At 45.7% G+C, this 18209-nt stretch overlaps 2 protein-coding genes across 4 annotated transcripts in view; one reads left to right on the forward strand and one right to left on the reverse strand.

Annotated features, from left to right (window-relative positions):
* The window catches only part of LOC135375965 (ubiquitin conjugation factor E4 B-like), a 54920-nt gene extending 37079 nt beyond the window's left edge, over positions 1-17841 (forward strand). For 2 of the 3 annotated variants that reach the window (XM_064608597.1, XM_064608599.1), the window contains exons 7-8: positions 2805-2999; positions 17786-17841. The gene's annotated coding sequence lies outside the window, so the exon portion shown is untranslated. Of the gene's footprint in view, positions 1-2804; positions 3164-17785 lie in introns of those variants that run through there. The other variant, XM_064608598.1, reaches the window with a different exon arrangement.
* Positions 1046-1747, reverse strand: LOC135375956 (tigger transposable element-derived protein 6-like). Its single transcript, XM_064608587.1, has one exon. The coding sequence runs from the start codon at positions 1745-1747 to the stop codon at positions 1046-1048; it is 702 nt and encodes a 233-aa protein (XP_064464657.1).
* Positions 17842-18209: the final 368 nt, after the last annotated feature.

An 18209-nucleotide genomic window follows, 5' to 3' on the forward strand; every position in this document is an offset into this window, starting at 1 on the left:
TAATTAAATATAAATACAAAATACTTCGATGAAAGGGATGTTGAAATGCTCTTCACAAATACTTTGAACGTGAGTATTTAAATACACAATATAAATACAGTATTTAAATACCGTAACTACCACCATAAATACTGTGTGGAAAATATCATCTGGAATTACAGAAATAATGATGATAATAACAATAAGTCAGCAACGAACAATAGCATTTACAGTCGAACCCGCATATATCGAACTCGAAGGGGATCGGCAAATAATTCGATATATCGATAATTCAATATATAAAGCATTCGTATTTTAACAGACATGCGCGTGTGCCATATTAATTACCATTTAATTGGGATAGTATGAAACAGGAGCTTACCGATCTGCATGAACGAGAGCAGAAACTGCACAAGCAAAGCGGGCAACAGGACAGTTAACAACATTTATTCGGGTCGAAAGAACTCCGTGAGTTGGGCTTGTCTCTTGTTGCGAGCCATGAAGTCTATTACACAATTTTCGATCTTCTCGAGGCCTCCTAAATGAGAAAGTCCAGCTCCTTCTATTGCCCCGCAGCAGTGACGAAAGCCGAAGCGATCTCGGTGGCTGTGGGCATGACATCGTCGCTGTTAAGACCTCCCAGTGAGCCTTCATCGCCGCTTGAATCGCCGTCGTCACCAGCAACGTCCGCTATGATGTCTGCATCCGTCATCTCTGCCACAATGTGCACATTGTCGTCAGCGCTTACAAAATCATGTGCCGTCAGATCAGTGGGAACGGCTTCTGGGAACTCTGCGACCTTTCGAAGCTCGTCGCAAGAGCGTACTCGAAGTCGTCATCGTCGTCCAAGGCATCCGCACACGCCTCGTCTGCAACTGCTACGAAGCCCGCTTTGCGAAAGCAGTTAGCTACTGTTTCACGCTTGACATCATTCCAGGCACTGGTCATCATTTGTATGGCACCCAGCAGGTCGATCTTGAGGTCCACACCCATCCGAAGATTAATCAGGAGGCGCTGAAGCAGACGCCTCCGGTAGCCTACCTTGAATGCCTTTATGATACCCTGATCAAGGGGCTGAAGCCTTGACGTCGTATTGGGTGGGAGAAACACTCACTTCAATGTTCTGCAGCTTGCATGTCGTGTGGTGCGCCGAGCAATTGTCCAGGAGAAGGCATACGCGACGATTAGACCTGCCCAACTCGTTGTCCCATGCTTGTAGCCACTCCGAAAACAGCTGCCGCGTCATCCATGCTTTAGTGTTGAACCCGTATTGGACGGGAAGGCTTCTGCAGTTTTTGAAGCATCGTGGAGCCTTGCTTTTTCCAATCACGAACGGGCGGAGTTTGCAAGACCCGTCCACGTTCGCTGCTAAAAGGATAGTCACACGAACCTTGCTGAGTTTCCCTCCATGACATGTGCTTCCACAAATGTCGAGAGTCTTATTGGGAAGCATTTGCCAAAACAGACCAGTCTCGTCCGCGTTAAATATTTCCGCAGGTGAGAACTTTGCGGCAATTTCCGGCCACTGGTCCGACAGCCATTTCCCCGTCTCCTGGGCGTTCACAGCTTCGCTTTCGCCTGAAATTGTCCTTCCGACTATCCCGTAGCGATCCTTGAATCTTTGTAACCACCCCGTACCGCCATTGAAGTTCTCGTCGTGAAAGGCCACTGCGAAGCACTTGGCTTTTTCAATCAGCGTTGGTCCATCTACGGGAAGGTTCCTGGCCCGGATATCAAAGAACCATGCATACAGCGCCTTCTCGATCATTTCAAACGCCGGCGTCCTCAAGCGTCATGCTCCCTTACGAGATTGTCCTGCTGCTTTCATTCTGATGTCCGCCTTGTTCCGAAGAAGCGTACTCAGCGTGCTCCGTGGGATGCCGAATGCTTCTGCTACCGAAGACTTCTTTTCTTCATTCTCAACACGTCGGATGATGTCGAGCTTGGTCGCGAAGTCCAGGTTCTTCCTTTTCTTAGCGTCCATAGCTGCCTGATTCGTGCCAACTTTCAAATGGTGTCGACTACCAAAGGAATGCTCCGACGCCAGTCGCCATTGCGCACGTCTCGGCCACACGCTGCGCACGGCCAGCATGGACGATTCCATTGCAGGTCGCGTGCGCGGGGAAGGTAGCATGACCCCGTGATTTCTCGCTTCGGAGCGTGCGAAACAAAGCTCCGTGGGGTCACTAACTTCTCCCGTTGGCAGCCTGCCCTCATTTCCAACTCCTTTTCGTGTGGATGACTTCATCCCTAATCTCCAAGCCGCGCTTTGTCCTTTTCATTCGCGAAAAATGTGCGGAAGTTACTAAGGGCGCGTCATAGGATTCCAGCGGTAGTGTGATATAGCCGATGACAGCGGTGCCTGCTGTTCGATGTAGACGTACAGCACGCCTATACATTTACATGCTATTTTCGAGGGGATGTTTCAGATGTTCGATATAGGCAATAATTTGATATAACCGGGTTCGATATAGACGGGTTCAACTGTATTTGTTAGATTATCGTGGCAATTTTAATATTAGAAGTTTCTCGAAGACTGCATCTTTAGGCATCTTATGTTTAGCTGTAGAATCAGATTCGCAAAGGAGACAAGCATCTTAACAGGTGGCGATGAACAAACGCTTGTACAGTTAAACCTCAATGTAACGAAGTCGATAAACTCATCACTAAAGTTCGCTACATAGAGAACTTTGTTATATAGATCGCTAAAGAATGTCGCGCTTGCTGCTTGTGGAAATATCTTTATTTCCTCTCGAAAAAGTACGTGAGCCTTTTTTTAACAGTATGAAACGTCGGCGCAACTCTTCTTTCATACGTTGTTACAGCCTCCAGTGCCGCCTCTTGATTGTCTGCATCGCGTCTAGCACTTGGCACACTGTCTGCACAGAGAGCACTTCCTCAGTGTCACTGTCATTGCTGTCGTCTGCTGTACCCTGCGCCGATATCTTCTTCACGCGGTTCTTCTGTACACACCACTTGCGAGTCTGCAGTCAGGAAGTCATGTAGCTCGATGTGTTCAGGTACGCCGCCACCTTCTCTTAGCTTAGACAAGAGCAGGCATGGCCGTGGAGTCTTGAAGTGTCTTGGAGTCTTGGAGTGTTGAAATTTCATGATACTTTTATGTCAAAACATTACTAAGGGCCTGCCCTGTGCAATAAAGCTGTTAGTTTTTCTCCCTATCTCATTTATTGCTAGCCAAAGTTTGAATACCCCTTGTCCTGTTTTTCTACAGATATACTGCTTGACAAAAAGGGCTTTACAAAATTTTTTGTATGAAATAAATAATAACTAATAGCTTTATTACACCCCTTAATATGTCTGGAACTCCATGCGACAGGCAGGAAGTCTCTATCTTCAATCGTACAGATATGGTGAAGCTTGCCGTGATGACAATCAGATGCAAATGAAAAGCTGAGAAAACCAGCTCCGAAATGTATTTTGCTCTATTTGTCACAAATCGCTACAGCAGCCTTTCAAAACCCACCAGGACAGTAGCCTCTCTAGTCACGCAGCTTCTTCAGAGCCTAATATTACGTAAAATCAATGTCATCGTGCTTTACAAACTCCCCGGAACAGCCGACGCGGCACGGAACATCGAGGAAAGCGCGCATTTTGAACGTGGCGCGCCGCCTCCACCAATAGGAGGGCCGCGCGCTGGCCACGTGACTCTCGTGAGCCAATCACTTTCCGAGTTTTGCTTTCATCGATCACGCCCCGCTCCGTTATTTGCTGTCGGAGAAGTGCGAAACTATGGCCATCGGGCAGCTGGATTTCTCCTCTCTCAAATGATATCAAGATGATGCCGATCGGTGGGAAAGTTATCGCACAATTGGCAAAACAGAAAGAGCCTGCCGAGCGTAATTTCTACTCACTTTTTTGCGAGTGCGCGTTATAAAAATTAAGTATTTAATCAAACTCTAGTCGGAAGTTGACTGGAGTACTTCGAGACATGATAAGTGACGGCGCAAGGAGCACAAAAATGCACACTTTGAAAAACCGACTTTTTGGACAAAATTGGACATTCGACATCTCCCCTTAATTCTGTGCCGTTCTTAGCCATAATGTCACGATGTAGAGGCCATCACACCACAAGAAAGAATGAAATGAACGGTGTCCGCAGCGAAGACTGGAAGAGGCAACAGGCCGACAAGATGGGGAAGGGGAACAGAGGAGAGCATATTGGCACCGTGCCCTTGGCTCTTTTCCTTTTGGCCTTGGACAAATCGGAGCTCCGCACAATGCATCCACAGAACAAAAGGCACGTTCTTCTCAATTCTTCACGTGGGAAGCTTCGTAACATGGACAGCTTGGGTCAAATACCTTCGTTATGCAGGCCACCTGAATACATAGCATTGTATGGAAGCTAAACACAGACTTCATTAAATCGAGGTTTAACTGTATTAAATTTTACGAAGATGCTTGGTACAACAAGGCAATTGGGTAGTCGCAGCCGTTGTCTCCAACAACAGCAAAAAAACTTGCCATCTAAAATGGTTTGTCACATGCACCCCAAACTCGTCCTTCTTCCCGAAAGGTTAAAGGTCAGCTAAGCCGATTTCTTGATGTGTTAAAACAGTTGTGATATTCCGAACGAGCACATCCAACTGCCCCGAAATGCGCCTTTGTTTCTCAATTTTGTCTTCCTATTACAAAAATTAATTAATCAAAGAAACCAAAACAAGCCATGGGTGCAGCCATTTTTGTGACGTAGATGGGAAAAACCTGCTCCATCTACGTAGATAGAGAATCGTGCTTCTGATTGGATGAAAGCTGAGGCTTCCTCTGGCTTCCCTGGAGTCTTGTCCCGTTTGCGAGGAAATCCAATTATGGCCGCCGGCTACGATAAGCGTTTTGTCCGAGGTAATCCCGAGAACTACATTCAACGATGGAAACAACAACAGCAAACTCACCTCAACAACATTTTCGGCGTGAAATTGTGATTATGTGCTCGAGAACTTCGCAGTTCAACCGTTCAGCTGCCATTCACGTCGACCCATTTGCTGCTTTTCTTTTACTACAAGTGCAGGAACGGGAGCGATTGAGCAACAACGTGAGACTTGGTGGTCGTTTGAGCATATACATACAACCCTCGTTAATATAACACTCTTTAGTATGACATCCTCACTTTGTGACCATTTTTCTGGGGCACGGTTTGCTCCCAACGAAGGTCCTATGTAAAGGCCTCTCGTTATTATGACAACTCGATAATCCGACTGTGACCAACATTCCGGAGACAAACTGGGGAGAACACGTGTAGTCTTCTCTCATTATTGTGACCGTCCACCACTGGCTGAGTCATCCGGCTGACCCAAAAGTTAAATGATTCTGGGAAAACGCACACGCAGTGAATGCCAAAGTCACGAACCAAGTTCTGAGGTGTCTCACTGCTATCTTTAGTGCAAGCAACAAGAGTTAAAAGATGGTCAGCCTCGGTCACTTGACCAGTACCGTGATTCATATCAGTATGGAAAGGAGGTTTGGCATGTTGGGAGTAAAGCGTAAGCGTATGGGGTTCTCAGCCGGGCTGTGAAGCGCTCAGAGTGGTTCTTCGGTTCTTCGAGCAACATAAGGACGCCCAGAATGTATTTGCCATTGCCCGTGCAATTGAGTCTGTGGAAAAGCTGCACATTGACAGTTTTTCTAAGCAGACGCTTTTGACAGGTTTATTTCGTCAATAACCTGTAAATGAAGTGTAAGGTTGTAAATACCTAGTAAATTGTGTCGGTAAAATAAAATAAATGAAATACCGTGCCTGCAGTGTTTTCACGTTCAATAAACTAGACAAAGCCAAACAGTTATGAACGGCTTATGTGCACCATCATCCATGATGCTTGTTAATATGACAGTTCGCTTTATGACCAAAATCTGCGGGAACGGCCTTGGTCATATTAATGTGGGTTGACTGTACCTGCAGAGGACTGGTCTTCAAAGAAAAAGAAGACCGTATTTCTGCCTATGCACATCGTGCAGTTGCCAAGCTTGTTACACGAGACACATATATTCTGCAGCATCATAGCGTGACCGCAATGAACGACGTAGGAATGTATCGTGACCATTGGAACTGCATTCGTTGAACCATTCGTGGGTTATATGAAAGTGCTCATTAGAGTTGCCCTGCCCAAAAAGTGTTGGATGTATTTTTGTAGTGTGTCGTTTATCTCGTAGAGCGCATCACGGCATGTAGATCGAGAGCCCTTATACGCATTTTTTGCATGTTTACTTGAGTGTGCGCATTGTTCTATACCACACAGGCCGTATTTCATTCTTAATAGTTTCGCAAATAAACACGTACGGGTCGATCTCGTATTGCTTTTGAGTTAGGCATAGTGTCTTGCAATCAGGGTATACAGGGTGTCCCAGAAAACGTGTCATTGAATTATAATAAAAAAACTACGCCACCTAGAATCATGCGGTCAACGGCATTTGTTCTTATTAGGTTTTTGCCACCTTGTAAAGTTAATGTCATGTACCCCAAGTTTAATTATGCAAATATTTGCTAACTGAACTCAGAAATTTGCCAAGGGAAGGTCACTTTTTTACCCCACCAATATGAAGAGCGTGCCGAATTCACTCCAATTCATGATAATTGACAGCGATATTCACGAGCTATCCCATCGAAAAAAATAGCCGAATGTCATGCTTTTCGGAGCACCGGGCCATAACACGCGATGTCTTTTTGAGCGCAATCGCTCGCAGTGCTCGCAGTGCTCGATGCCGGGGTGGGCTGGGTTTCCAACCTCCTTTCGTCGGACTGACAAAGATTGCGCTGAAAAATTCATCGTGCGCTATTCTGTGCGACCTCCGTAGAGCGTGAGGTTCGCCTATTTTTTCCGATGGGATAACTCCTGAATATCCCTGTCAATTATCATTAATTTGAGTAAATTAGACACGCTCTTCACATTGGTGGGGTAAAAAAGTGACATTTACTAGGCAAATTTCCGAGTTCAGTTCGCAAAAATTTACATAATTAAACTTACGTTACACGACATTCACATGAGGAGGTGGCAAAAACCCAGTAAGAACAAATGCCGTTGACCGCATGACTCTAGGTGGTGTAGTTTTTTTATTATAATTCAATGACACGTTTTCTGGGACACCCTGTATGTATCCTGTTTGCTGGGCCCAACAGATGTTATTAAGGGTAGTGCAACATTTCCCACTTCTTGATCCATGCTAACATTGCCAGAATAAGGAACATTACACTGTGCTGTGTATTCCACACTCAGTTGTCTCGCGAGGTAAACCCCCAATTATTATATTGTGTACTCCACGTGTTCAACCAGGCTGCACTTCCCATACCCTAATTTTTTTTAAACATGCGCTTAAAATTGCACAACTGCCACTCAAGTAACTTTGCCACCAAATCAGTCGGTGACGAAAGGTATATGCCCTCAGTTTTCGGGTTTTATTTTTTTTTAAATCTGGGGGGTAAAAATTGGGTGCTATATCAAGGGCTGCAAAACAGGGTAAAATGGGGTGAAATAGTGTGCGTGAGCATGTTTTCGGGTTTAAAAAAAAGAAAAAAGGAAGGACGACAGAAAGGCTGCTTAATGTGCCAACGGAATACAAGATGAATGTTTATTACTGATTAGCTGAAATATCGGCCACATGTTCAACAGAAATACATACTCTGATGAATTGTGGTGTCACTTGGGCTTGCGGTAACTCCCATTGACGTAAAGTATGAGCTGCATACTTAACAAAGTATTGCCCATTGCTGAACGATCGGGGCGCTGCAGGTACCGTAATTTCGAAAAACTCCTTTCTACGTCGCAGCTGCCCGTGGGCATGCACAGGAGTGCAAGTGCTGCCTTTGAAAGGGAGCTGTATTGTTCCTGAACAGCATCCCAGTACTGAATGGTTTGAAGGTGCGAGCTTGCAAGGGGTGGCTCTTGCATGTACATATCAAATTGCTGCCTCAGCTCGTCATTGATATCTGCTGCAAGCGAAAAAAAGTCCTGTAAGTGTTGAAGTCAGGATTACAGAAGATCTTGTGGCTTTTCTCCCAGATGTCCATTTGATCTAGGGCAGGACCTGCTTCACTCACTTTTCTAGTAGTTTCTGCGAGAATGTCTTGCAGGCTTTGTTGGCCTCAGTGGACACCTCTCTTGGCATTATCACAAGGAGAGTCTTTCATGTCTGGCTTGATCCACTAGTCTCCTTTATGCTTCTAAATACCTCTGGCAACATCACACTGTACAGATAGTTATACTCAGGGAGCAGCAATTTTCCGCTTTCGAGGTTGCGCTGGATTTCAATGATGGGCCGAAGGCACTCCAGGAGTAACACAGCCTTTGCATACAGTAATGCCTTGCGGCCATTGAGAAGGTCTACAATGTCCCTTGCCTTGTTGTTTGATTCAGCATGTTGCTCCACAACTTCTGTGAGGCAGTCCCAAAATGCAACTGTTGTTTCTAAGCACGAGAAGAAACTCCCCCCATCGGTAAAGCACCACTGCTGCTGGGCGCTTAACGTCGCCCGGTTCCACGCCATTTGCCACACAGAGAGCATAGTATTCACTGAGTAACTTATTTGCGTGTTTGAACACCGCGCCAAACTTTGTGACAACCTTCCTCACAACGCTGACTGTGTCTGATGACAAAGCATGGTTGACAGTTACATGAAGATGATGTGGCACATTGCGCACATGGACAGTTTCCACCACCTCAGACGCACGAATGTCCTTTACCATTTTCCTGACGTATTCTGCCGAGTCGCTAGACAAAGCTATTACATCATGCCAAGTCTTGCAAACTTTCCTCATAGCGTCTGTCACGACACGGCTGAGTGTGAAGCTATTGCATGCATTGACACGCGTTACATCAATGAGAAAAATCTGTTTCTGCTTTCGGTTATGGCTGTAGAAACACACCAGTGTGTTTACTGTCGGCACACCTGTCACGTCGGGCAATTCATCTATGATGACAGAGACTTTCGAGTCACCTATGTCCTCCCTGATATCCTCCATGTACTTTTCGAACACTTTGGTGAGGTATTTCGATCGCGTCACACTGGGCATTGTTTTCGCTGCGGGGCAGTAGGTTCTGATGAAGTCTCCCATAGATCCTTCGGCTTGCTTGAGACTGATCCCGCTCTCGCAGAATGCCTTTACGCAAGCATGGTTGACGATAGCACACATCAAACATTGTTGGGTGCTGCCTCTCTTCCTTTAATTTCACGTGCCTTGCAGACGCAAGGTGCTCGCGGATGCGGCCGTAGGGCTTCTTCGACGTCACCATTTCCATCTTGCAATATTTGCACACCAGTGTCTGCTCTTCTTCCCCACCTTTTCGCTTTTTCACCACTACTTCGAGGTCATTGTGCTCGGCAGCCCAAGACTGCAGCGATTTCCGTCCCATTGCTCACAATATAAATCAAAACCATCGGCGCGTCTCATCCACAACTGCGGGCGGGTAAATCTCCAAGAGGCGCAGCCAGCCTTTGATTGGACGGTGGCAGTAGCTTCGTACACAGTGCATGAGATGACGCCACAGTAGCAGTCGAGATGAGTCATTCAGCGCGGACGCGGTGGTTCCGGCGGTTCCTGCCGGCTGGCCGGGCCTCAAGATTCGCGGCATGGAACGCTGGGAAATCGAATTTCCGGGTTTTTCCGGGTTTAACCCGAATTGTACGTCATTCAAATCGGGGTGTAAATTCGGGCTTTACCCGGGTTTTACGCGAAAACCGAGGGCCCTATATGTACTTTATCACAAATTTAATAACCTTAGTGGAAATGGTTGATGTTGTCCTCTGCCTTTTACGGTGCACTTCGTAGCAAAATACACAATAGTCCAAATGTTTTCCTTGTCCACAAATGCCCTGTCAAAGCTGAAATACCCTTATCAAAATGGGGAAGCCTGGGCTTGCTTGTCCACAGAAACAAATATGAAACTGCAGCGCTCAACGTAAATAATTGCATGCTCAGCAACTAAGGCTGGTGATGCCGAAGACCTAATATTTCTAGGTTAGAAGGAACAAAGGAGAAAAGACCACTGCGGCGTATTAATGTTGTTTCAAAAGTATAACATCACAAAATTTGTGAGAGTCAGTTGGTCATGTTTTTATGTCGAATCGTAAAGCTACAGCCAGGCGCTGTTAGCAAATCGCGCAGTACTTTTCTTGAAACGAGAATCCATAGAAGGTACACAGTCATCTTCAACATTGCACACAACTATGGGACATGTTAATCACTTTGGAATGTCACAGACATGTCATGGAGGCCGGCACATGATTAGTGGTGTTGAACAGACAACTATTTGTCATGTTTCAGGCACAAAAAGCAGTTGTGGCACTTGTATGTTGAGACAGATGTATCTCTACATACTTTGCCATGACACAAATATATGAAGCAACAAATGTACTCTCTATTTTATTATGGTTATTAGTCAACACAGCCAAGAATGTGGGAACACAGTCTTGTACCACCTACACTCTTCAAAATGACCGTCACACACAACACATTGTAGATCAAAGAAAGTCCAGAATGATGTCCTCTCCCTCCCCATTGGCTGAAAACATTTTTCTACTATTTTGCATAAGGGGAAGTTAGTACAAGAAACGCACACGCTCCTTTTTTGAGCAAATCAGTATTCAGAGCGTTACGATACTGTGGTGGGCCTGCAGTGCATTACGTGGTACAGCACACACTGTAAAAAATTTCACCGTAGAACATGTCCCCCGTTCTCCAGAACAGTCTTCTCCAGTTTCTCAAACTGCCATTTCCCACAGTACTTTATGGTATGACACAGTATTTCTAAATCTTTACTGTAGTTTACTGGTTGTAGCGGAAAGAAGACACCACTGTTTCCGATCACAGGACGCAAGCCATAAGTGCTATACGGCAACAGTACGTATTGCTGTCTAGCAGTTGTTTGTCTTTGGACATGGTACGGTGCATGCAGGATAAATTCCATGGTTAAAATATCCAAACATGAACAACTGTTAGATTACATGATGTAGAATGCTGGGTAGTACGGTAAAACCTCAAAAGTTGGTCACCTCCCTACCTCGGACAACTCCCCATGTCTGACAAGATTTCGTTGCACGGGCAGGCTCCCATTGGAACTACATGGGGACGAAATACTCTGTCGGACACCTCCCTATCCCGGAAGTAGGACAGGGTTTTCCCTGCTAAGTCGGACAAAACCCTGGCCAAATTACCTCAATTTCAGGCCATCTTTGCACCAAAAAGACCCAAAATGAGCCAGTGGCCCTGACTTTTGCCCGGTTTTTCCCCTATACTGGTCTCAGCATTTTGTTGCTTTAGGTTTTCGAGTCCAACAACAAGTGCTGTCAGTCCACATTGTAATTCCTTGTGTGAGCACTTGTCTTCGGTTTGTGTAGAGCCTTTGAATGCGCATTGCACCAAAGCAACGAAAAGCGGGCTGACACTTCAGAGAAAAGTCCTCGCTGCTCGAAAAGCTAGAGGTAATGCCATTGAGTGGAATCTGAACGGAATTGAATCTACAAAAAATCAGTAATAATTATCAGTGAAGAGTGGGTAGAGGTACCACTAAGGACCTTAAATTGAAGAAGGGGGACATTTCTCACAGCTGTGATCTTTTCCATTTTTTTTGTTGCCGTCATATTCTGTAACTCGGACACCTCTATAAGTAGGACATGCTTCGGCTGCACTGCGGGTGTCCAACATAGGAAGGTTTCACTGTATTTATGTCCTGTGTCACGTGACCAAAAACAATGTGCTTTTGCTTATGCTGCACAGCACAGGCAAAATGAGCTGCATGTGAGGATAATAACATGAAACCCGAGGCGCGGAGGAAAAGGCATGACTTTACGATCTTTGTGTGAGTTGTTTCATGCTGTAATTGCGTACCAGCTTGCCTGTACCTGAGAATATGTTTGATGCATTGTACACGCACCTTAGACATGCAGTGTGTGGTGTGTTGTGATAGCAATGCCACTGCCAATTGAAAAATAATGCTCCAGGTGGATTGTTTCGGTACAATGTTGAGCTAAGCATACCAAGGGTAGGGCATCTGCGTGGCAGGTTTACATGGAAGTAAGAATATAAATGTTAGCTGAAGTCATTGCATAATTAATATTATCAATATACTGCTGCAGATCATACCAACAATAGCACACAAGATGCTCCGATATGTTCTGCAGGAATGTCTCTGTACTCACAATATTAGCACTGCAGCTACAGAAAGGCCTCAAACAGGCTTTTGTATATATGATACCACTTGAATGCAACACAAGCTTCTGCTGCAATGCCAGCACACAAAAGCAGACAGATTTACCTTACTTCACCTGAGAAAGAGAACGTACTCTTGCACACATGATGATGTTTGAATGTAATCCTGAAACATCTCGAAAAACATAATTTATGACCGAAACACATCAACTGGAAGATTTCGATTTACCTTACTCAAATCTGAGAAAAGGTATGTGCTGTTGCACATATGAAACTGCTTGAACTGCCCTTGAGGGCTCTGGAAGAACACCTTATTTGTGACCATAATGCAACACCTGAGCCAACATTTTAATGTGTACCTTACTCATATACACAAGATGTGCTGCCGTGCATATGATATAATGATACTGCTTAAATGTACTCTGAAAGCGCTGGGGTAAGAACACATACAGCTCAGGCACGGTTGCTCTAAGCTAGTGAGTAACAGCACGGGTATACGAACACAAGAAGTCGAGCACAAGTGATGTAATGCACTTGATTCATCAGAAAATGAAATGTCTCAGTACCAGGTGTCACTGTTCCGTCAGCAACAACAGATTAACTTTGATGGGGCGTCTGGTTGGCACTGGTGAGAGCCTTCAGCTTGAAACCCAGACGCTGGTAGTTGAGACGTGGAGTGCAAGCTCTTCGGTGGTGCCAGAATGCCTGCGAAATCATTTAACAAACAAGGCAATTCCAAATCTGTACTGAGAATACACCATCTGGGGCTTAATCTCTAAAGGATGAAGCAGTAACTGACAGATAGCGTATTTTTCTTTTCTATGTGATGGCATTTGCACCGCATTACTGACTTACACGTCTTACCTTTATCTGATGCCTAGTCCTGCCCCTGCAATCTCCTGCTGCAGATAAGGTTGGCACAGCATCCCGGACGAGACATCTTCGGCTTCTTGTGAAACAAGTTGCGCATTGCTTCCGTAACATTCGTATGAGCGAAATGAACAGATACGAGATGAGCGAAATGATGCCGCTTTCGAAGATGGCACCCATTCGGAGTTGTAACCGATTGTTGCAGTCAATAGCTTTTTCTTTCACCTTTCGGAAAGTTGTGGTTTGAAACATTGGAACTGCATGGTGAAGTGTTCTTGCAGACGGGAGCAAAACGCTCACGCACTCTCGGCACGCAGCACAGAACACAAAACACACCAGGAAGTCTGTACTGGCCTAGCAAGTGCTCTGCAGTCGAAGCAAGCAAAACTCCTCGTGGGTTCAGTGAAGTCCTAATAGCGAACTGTTTATCACTTCCCCAATGTCAATCTGCGCAGTAGATGGCTCAGCAGAAGAAACCAAGCCAAACGTCATGCCATGCCGGAGCACGGGCAGACCGCTAATGTGTTGTCGACACAGGGTTTGCGGGCCACAAGACGGAATGTCAGTGAAACTAAAAATTCACTTCTTGGAAAAACCGCGTGGAGTTTGGTATAACTATTTTCCGCACATAATCAGTGTTCCCTTATGAACACATCGTGTGGGTACCATTCCATTCTGTAACACTCGAAAATCTGAGCTGAGCTTTAAATGCGAGGCGACTGATATGAGTCAGTATATACTGTATTTAGGAGTATTTATAAAGTATTTACGAGAACAAATACTAGAAAATTGGTATTTAATTATTATTATAAATACATTTTCCTAGTCTGTATTAAAATATAAAATCAAAATACACGTATTTCTGTTTTAAACAGTATTTTAATTAGAATGTATTTAAATACTGCACATCGCTTATCGATTTATAAGTACTAGACACGTGTATCAAAGTACCACGTTCCCACGATTGCGCGTTATGAAGCCATCGCTCTCCAGAGCATCTCTTCACCTCCCCGCCCGTTTGTGCTGACGTTTTGTTGTGGAGAAAGGAAGTGGGTACTTTCCCGTAACAGTTGGGAGGATGCAACTGAGAGGAACCAAAAGGCGAGTGAGAATGGCATCATCAATGACGGAGTATTGGAGGAGGTGGGCCATGTTATCCTGTGTGCCACTCAACGTACAATCATGTCATGAGGAAAAGTAAGAAAGAATAATAGAATGGAGAGAGGAGAAGCGAGCGAGTTAAGAGAAACGTGACAAGAGAGAAAGGTAGTTCACTAATGTATTAAGCACCAAACAAGATCACTCCTATGCTGGGAGGTACATAGGCAAATTCTTTTGCTCATTCTAACATATCCTGCGTGAAATTACTGCAGCGCATTCCTGTTTATTTGAACTCAAAGGAGACTTCTCGAATGTAGTCCAGTGCGAACTAAAAGGGAGTCACTCGGAATGTGGGCCTGATACCCTGGCAACTGTGTACTACTTGGCCATACTGCATGTTCATGGTCAAGTGAGGCCGGAGATATATGTTTACTTATAGGGAAGCAGTAGAACATATCAGTGTACAAAATGGTATACAGTCGTGCCTCGTTAATATGGACACTTTCGTTCCTCGCTAAAATTTTCATAAAGTGAATTGTCCATAATAACAAATCGTCCAATATTTAATATAATTTATTATGAAAAAAAAACTCAGTAATCAGTGCTTGCTTGTACACATACCTCCTGGATCTCGAAGTCAACAGAATTTCAGCAATTTTATTTGCTTGAGATCTGCCCCCTTATATTCGATGAACGGGAGCGCCGTCTGGAGACCTGCTCGAGCCATGTGATCTGTCCTCGATGATGAACTCGGGAGAAACTCAAGTCACATAAAGTCCCCTTGCTCTTTATAAGAGCTATGACATCATGATGCCCATTCCTGAAGCATCCCCTGCACTACTGCTAGCCTCCCTTTGACCTTTAGGTGTCTTCAGTGACACGGGGAAATTTCGAAGAAGGGCGCGTCATCCTCTTGTGTTCTCGTAAAGGTTGTTACCCTGGAAGGGTGGCACAATAACCCCCAGAATTCTTGAGTGACAAAAGAAAGAAATTTGGAACAAGGCCTCGTCATGCGATTCTCCTAGGGGTTGTCGTCCTGAGAACATGTTCATAATAATGAGGCAAAAATACATAGGGTCCTATGGAATTAGTACCATTTTGTGTTGTCCATTGTCCGAAAAGCGGGTTTGCATACTACCGAGACTCAAATACATGGCAAAAGTTTCGTTCCCGAAAAAAAACTGTCCATAATTCGCATCGTCCATATTAACGGGGGTCATATTAACGAGGCGCGACTGTACTACTATACATGTTGCATTGGCTTCTTCAGCTGCGACTGCCAGCATTGTTTGCAATGTTGGGTGGAGCTCAGTTGCAAATCCTTCGAACATGAATCTCGCCAACCCGATGCTGCAAAATATGGGCGGTCACCCACGCCTTTTTGTTAGTCATGTAGTCAACAGGAAGGTATCCTATGTATAAAACTGATACCGTCGTGTTCAGCGTTGTCCAAAAATTTACGTTGCTAATTTTTTCGCCAAATTTTTTAAAATAGTTTTTTGCTCAGTCAAGCAGACACGTCAGACACTCATGATCCCCAAAACATTCTCCACTTAATTTTCGTTGCTCCCAAAACTTTGCTGACCATGGTAATGGCGCTGCCAAACCAGGCTGACCATAACATTTCTGTGTTCCCCCCATTAGAGGGACAGCTATATAACCATACTCACTATAAAGCCCATAGTGTTAAGATCATAACAAAAGTACTCGCTGCTCAGTTCATTACGAAGTCTATATATGCGGGTGGTCTCCTAAAAGGCGGCGTGTCTGGGGGAAAGTGGATTCTGGCAGTTGAGTGGCCTGGGAGGATGTTTAGGACCCTTGCAGGCCCCTCCGGGAAAACAACCCACCGCTTTGGCCCCAGCTTCCCATAGACAGGTGGTCCTGGAAGGCCCGGCCAGGGCTATCTAGCTTAGTCGCCGCGGCAGCAAGGGTCAACCTCGTGCAGAGCTACCTGCCTGCGCCTGGGTATAGTGTGATGGCACGTGCCATCGTGCGGAGCACGGTCCCCTGGTTGGGCTCAGTGGTGGGCGGCATGGCCTCCGCATTGAATCACAAATGCAACACACATGGCAAACAAACCCTAAGATAATCCAGCAACCGAGTTTTTCTACCAGAAACAGCCAGCATGGTTCCCCAGAGTCCTTGTCATACACGCAGATGAATCGATCCAGTCACTGTCAAAGCTGTCTCCATTTGCAACTGCTAAAGTTCTGGAACAGACGATTGGCAAAAATTACACTACGCGAAAGCTCTGCTCTGGTGACATCCAGGTGGAGGTCCAAGAAAGGGAACAGAGCGTGTCCCTCCAGTCCCTGAAGGCAATTGCCGGCATACCTGTCACGGTCACTCCGCATAAGACACTAAACATCGTAAAAGGCGTCATTTCAGAGGAAGGGCTCCTGATGTGCTCAGACTCTGAAATTGAGGTGGGTTTCAGAGAGCATGGAGTGGTGAGTGCACGGAGAATAATTATGTGTAGAGACGGCAAAGAAATACCAACAAAACATGTGGTGCTATCATTCCAACTTGACACTCTTCCATGTACAATACATGCTGGCTACCTCAACTGTAATGTACGGCACTACGTTCCAAATCCAAGGCGCTGTTTTAAATGCCAGCGCTTTGGGCATGACTCACAGACATGCCATGGACAAACAACATGCGCAAAGTGTGCAGGGAGAGACCATGAGTCGCAGACATGTGAAAATGCATTAGCTGTAGTGGCAGCCACCTAGGTCCTTCCCACAGTTGAAGGACGAAAAGGAAATGTTAAAGTTGAGCAGAATCTTTCTTATACTGCAGCGAAGGCACTTTTCAAGAAAGCGCTCGTACTCCGAGGTTATGCGCATGGGAGTGGCGCCACCTCGGAAATCTGTGGAGACTCAGACTGAGTCCCCACACAACACTCCCAACACAGTGAGGGGACACAGCTCATGTGTCCCCCAAGGGAAACGTGGCCTGCCCAAGGGCTGGCCACAAGGAGGTCGCCAGTACCTCTTCCGAAGGGAATGGGAGCGGTGAGGGCTCGGTTCAAACCGTACCCCAGTCGATGGATGTCGATGACTGCTGCGCACTGCACAAGTTATCGCCAACCCCTCAGAATTCCTCAGTTCAACAGAGGGGGAAGCTGCGGAAGGTGCCACCGAAGGCACCTCCAGCAAGGGTGCTAGCACCCTAAGAACTTATATACATACTGAACACACAAAAGATTTTCATGCAGTGGAACTGCTTCTGAATGTTGATTATGTGCGTGACCTCCTGGAGGCATACAGGCTAATTGTCGTCTGGCTCCAAGAGACGTATTTCAACTCTGGACACACAAATCCATTCCAACAATACCAAATGTTTAGGAGGGATCGCCTGGTGGTTTCGCGATCATCAGGTGGAGTGGCGATTCTAGCATCCCGGTCTGTTGCTGCAGTTGAGGTGCCGTTGACAACAACATTTGAAGCTGTGGATGTTCAATTGAATCTCTCTACACCACTTACGCCCTGCTCAATATATCTTCCTCCTGCAGCAGATGTGCAGCGACAGGGTATTGAAGATCTCTTAGACCAGCTGGCCCTCCTTTCCTCATTATGGAGGATTTTAATGCACACAGCCGTTTGTGGGGATGTTCAGACTTGGACTCGAGGGGCAGACTCGTTGAGGATTTATTCCTCCGCCACTCCATTCCAGATACAAATACAAAAGGAAGCGTGCTGCAGCCAAACGCACAAGGGAGGAGGCCAAGCACAACTCGTGGAAGGAGTTCGTGAGTACATTGAACTCTAATGTCATCCAATTTTTGATCAAGTGTGGGTTACTTAGTCAGATACAGATGTTTAGCATTGCTCCGCTTTTAGCCTTTGTCACCCAACTCGATCATCATGTAAATCTCTCATCGCTCGTACTTGTAGATAGCTTTTAACTGCCACACTCACTTGTTATCGTCATCCTCCTCTCTCGTCCACTTGTCCACAATCACTTGTTATTATCACTTGTTGTTATCGTCCCACATATCTCCCATCATCATCTCCCACCATCGTCTCCCACCATCGTCTCCTACACACTTACCATAGTTTTGGCGCTCTTTGGCCTTTGTGCCATTAAACGCATAATC

Source organism: Ornithodoros turicata, unplaced genomic scaffold, assembly GCF_037126465.1.
Source record: "Ornithodoros turicata isolate Travis unplaced genomic scaffold, ASM3712646v1 ctg00000960.1, whole genome shotgun sequence".
In the NCBI taxonomy this organism is placed as follows: Eukaryota; Metazoa; Arthropoda; class Arachnida; order Ixodida; family Argasidae; genus Ornithodoros; species Ornithodoros turicata.

What these genes read in the sequence shown, in the direction of transcription:
- LOC135375956 (XM_064608587.1), bottom strand. Translation starts at nt 1,747, where the DNA reads ATGATCGAGAAGGCGCTGTATGCATGGTTCTTTGATATCCGGGCCAGG.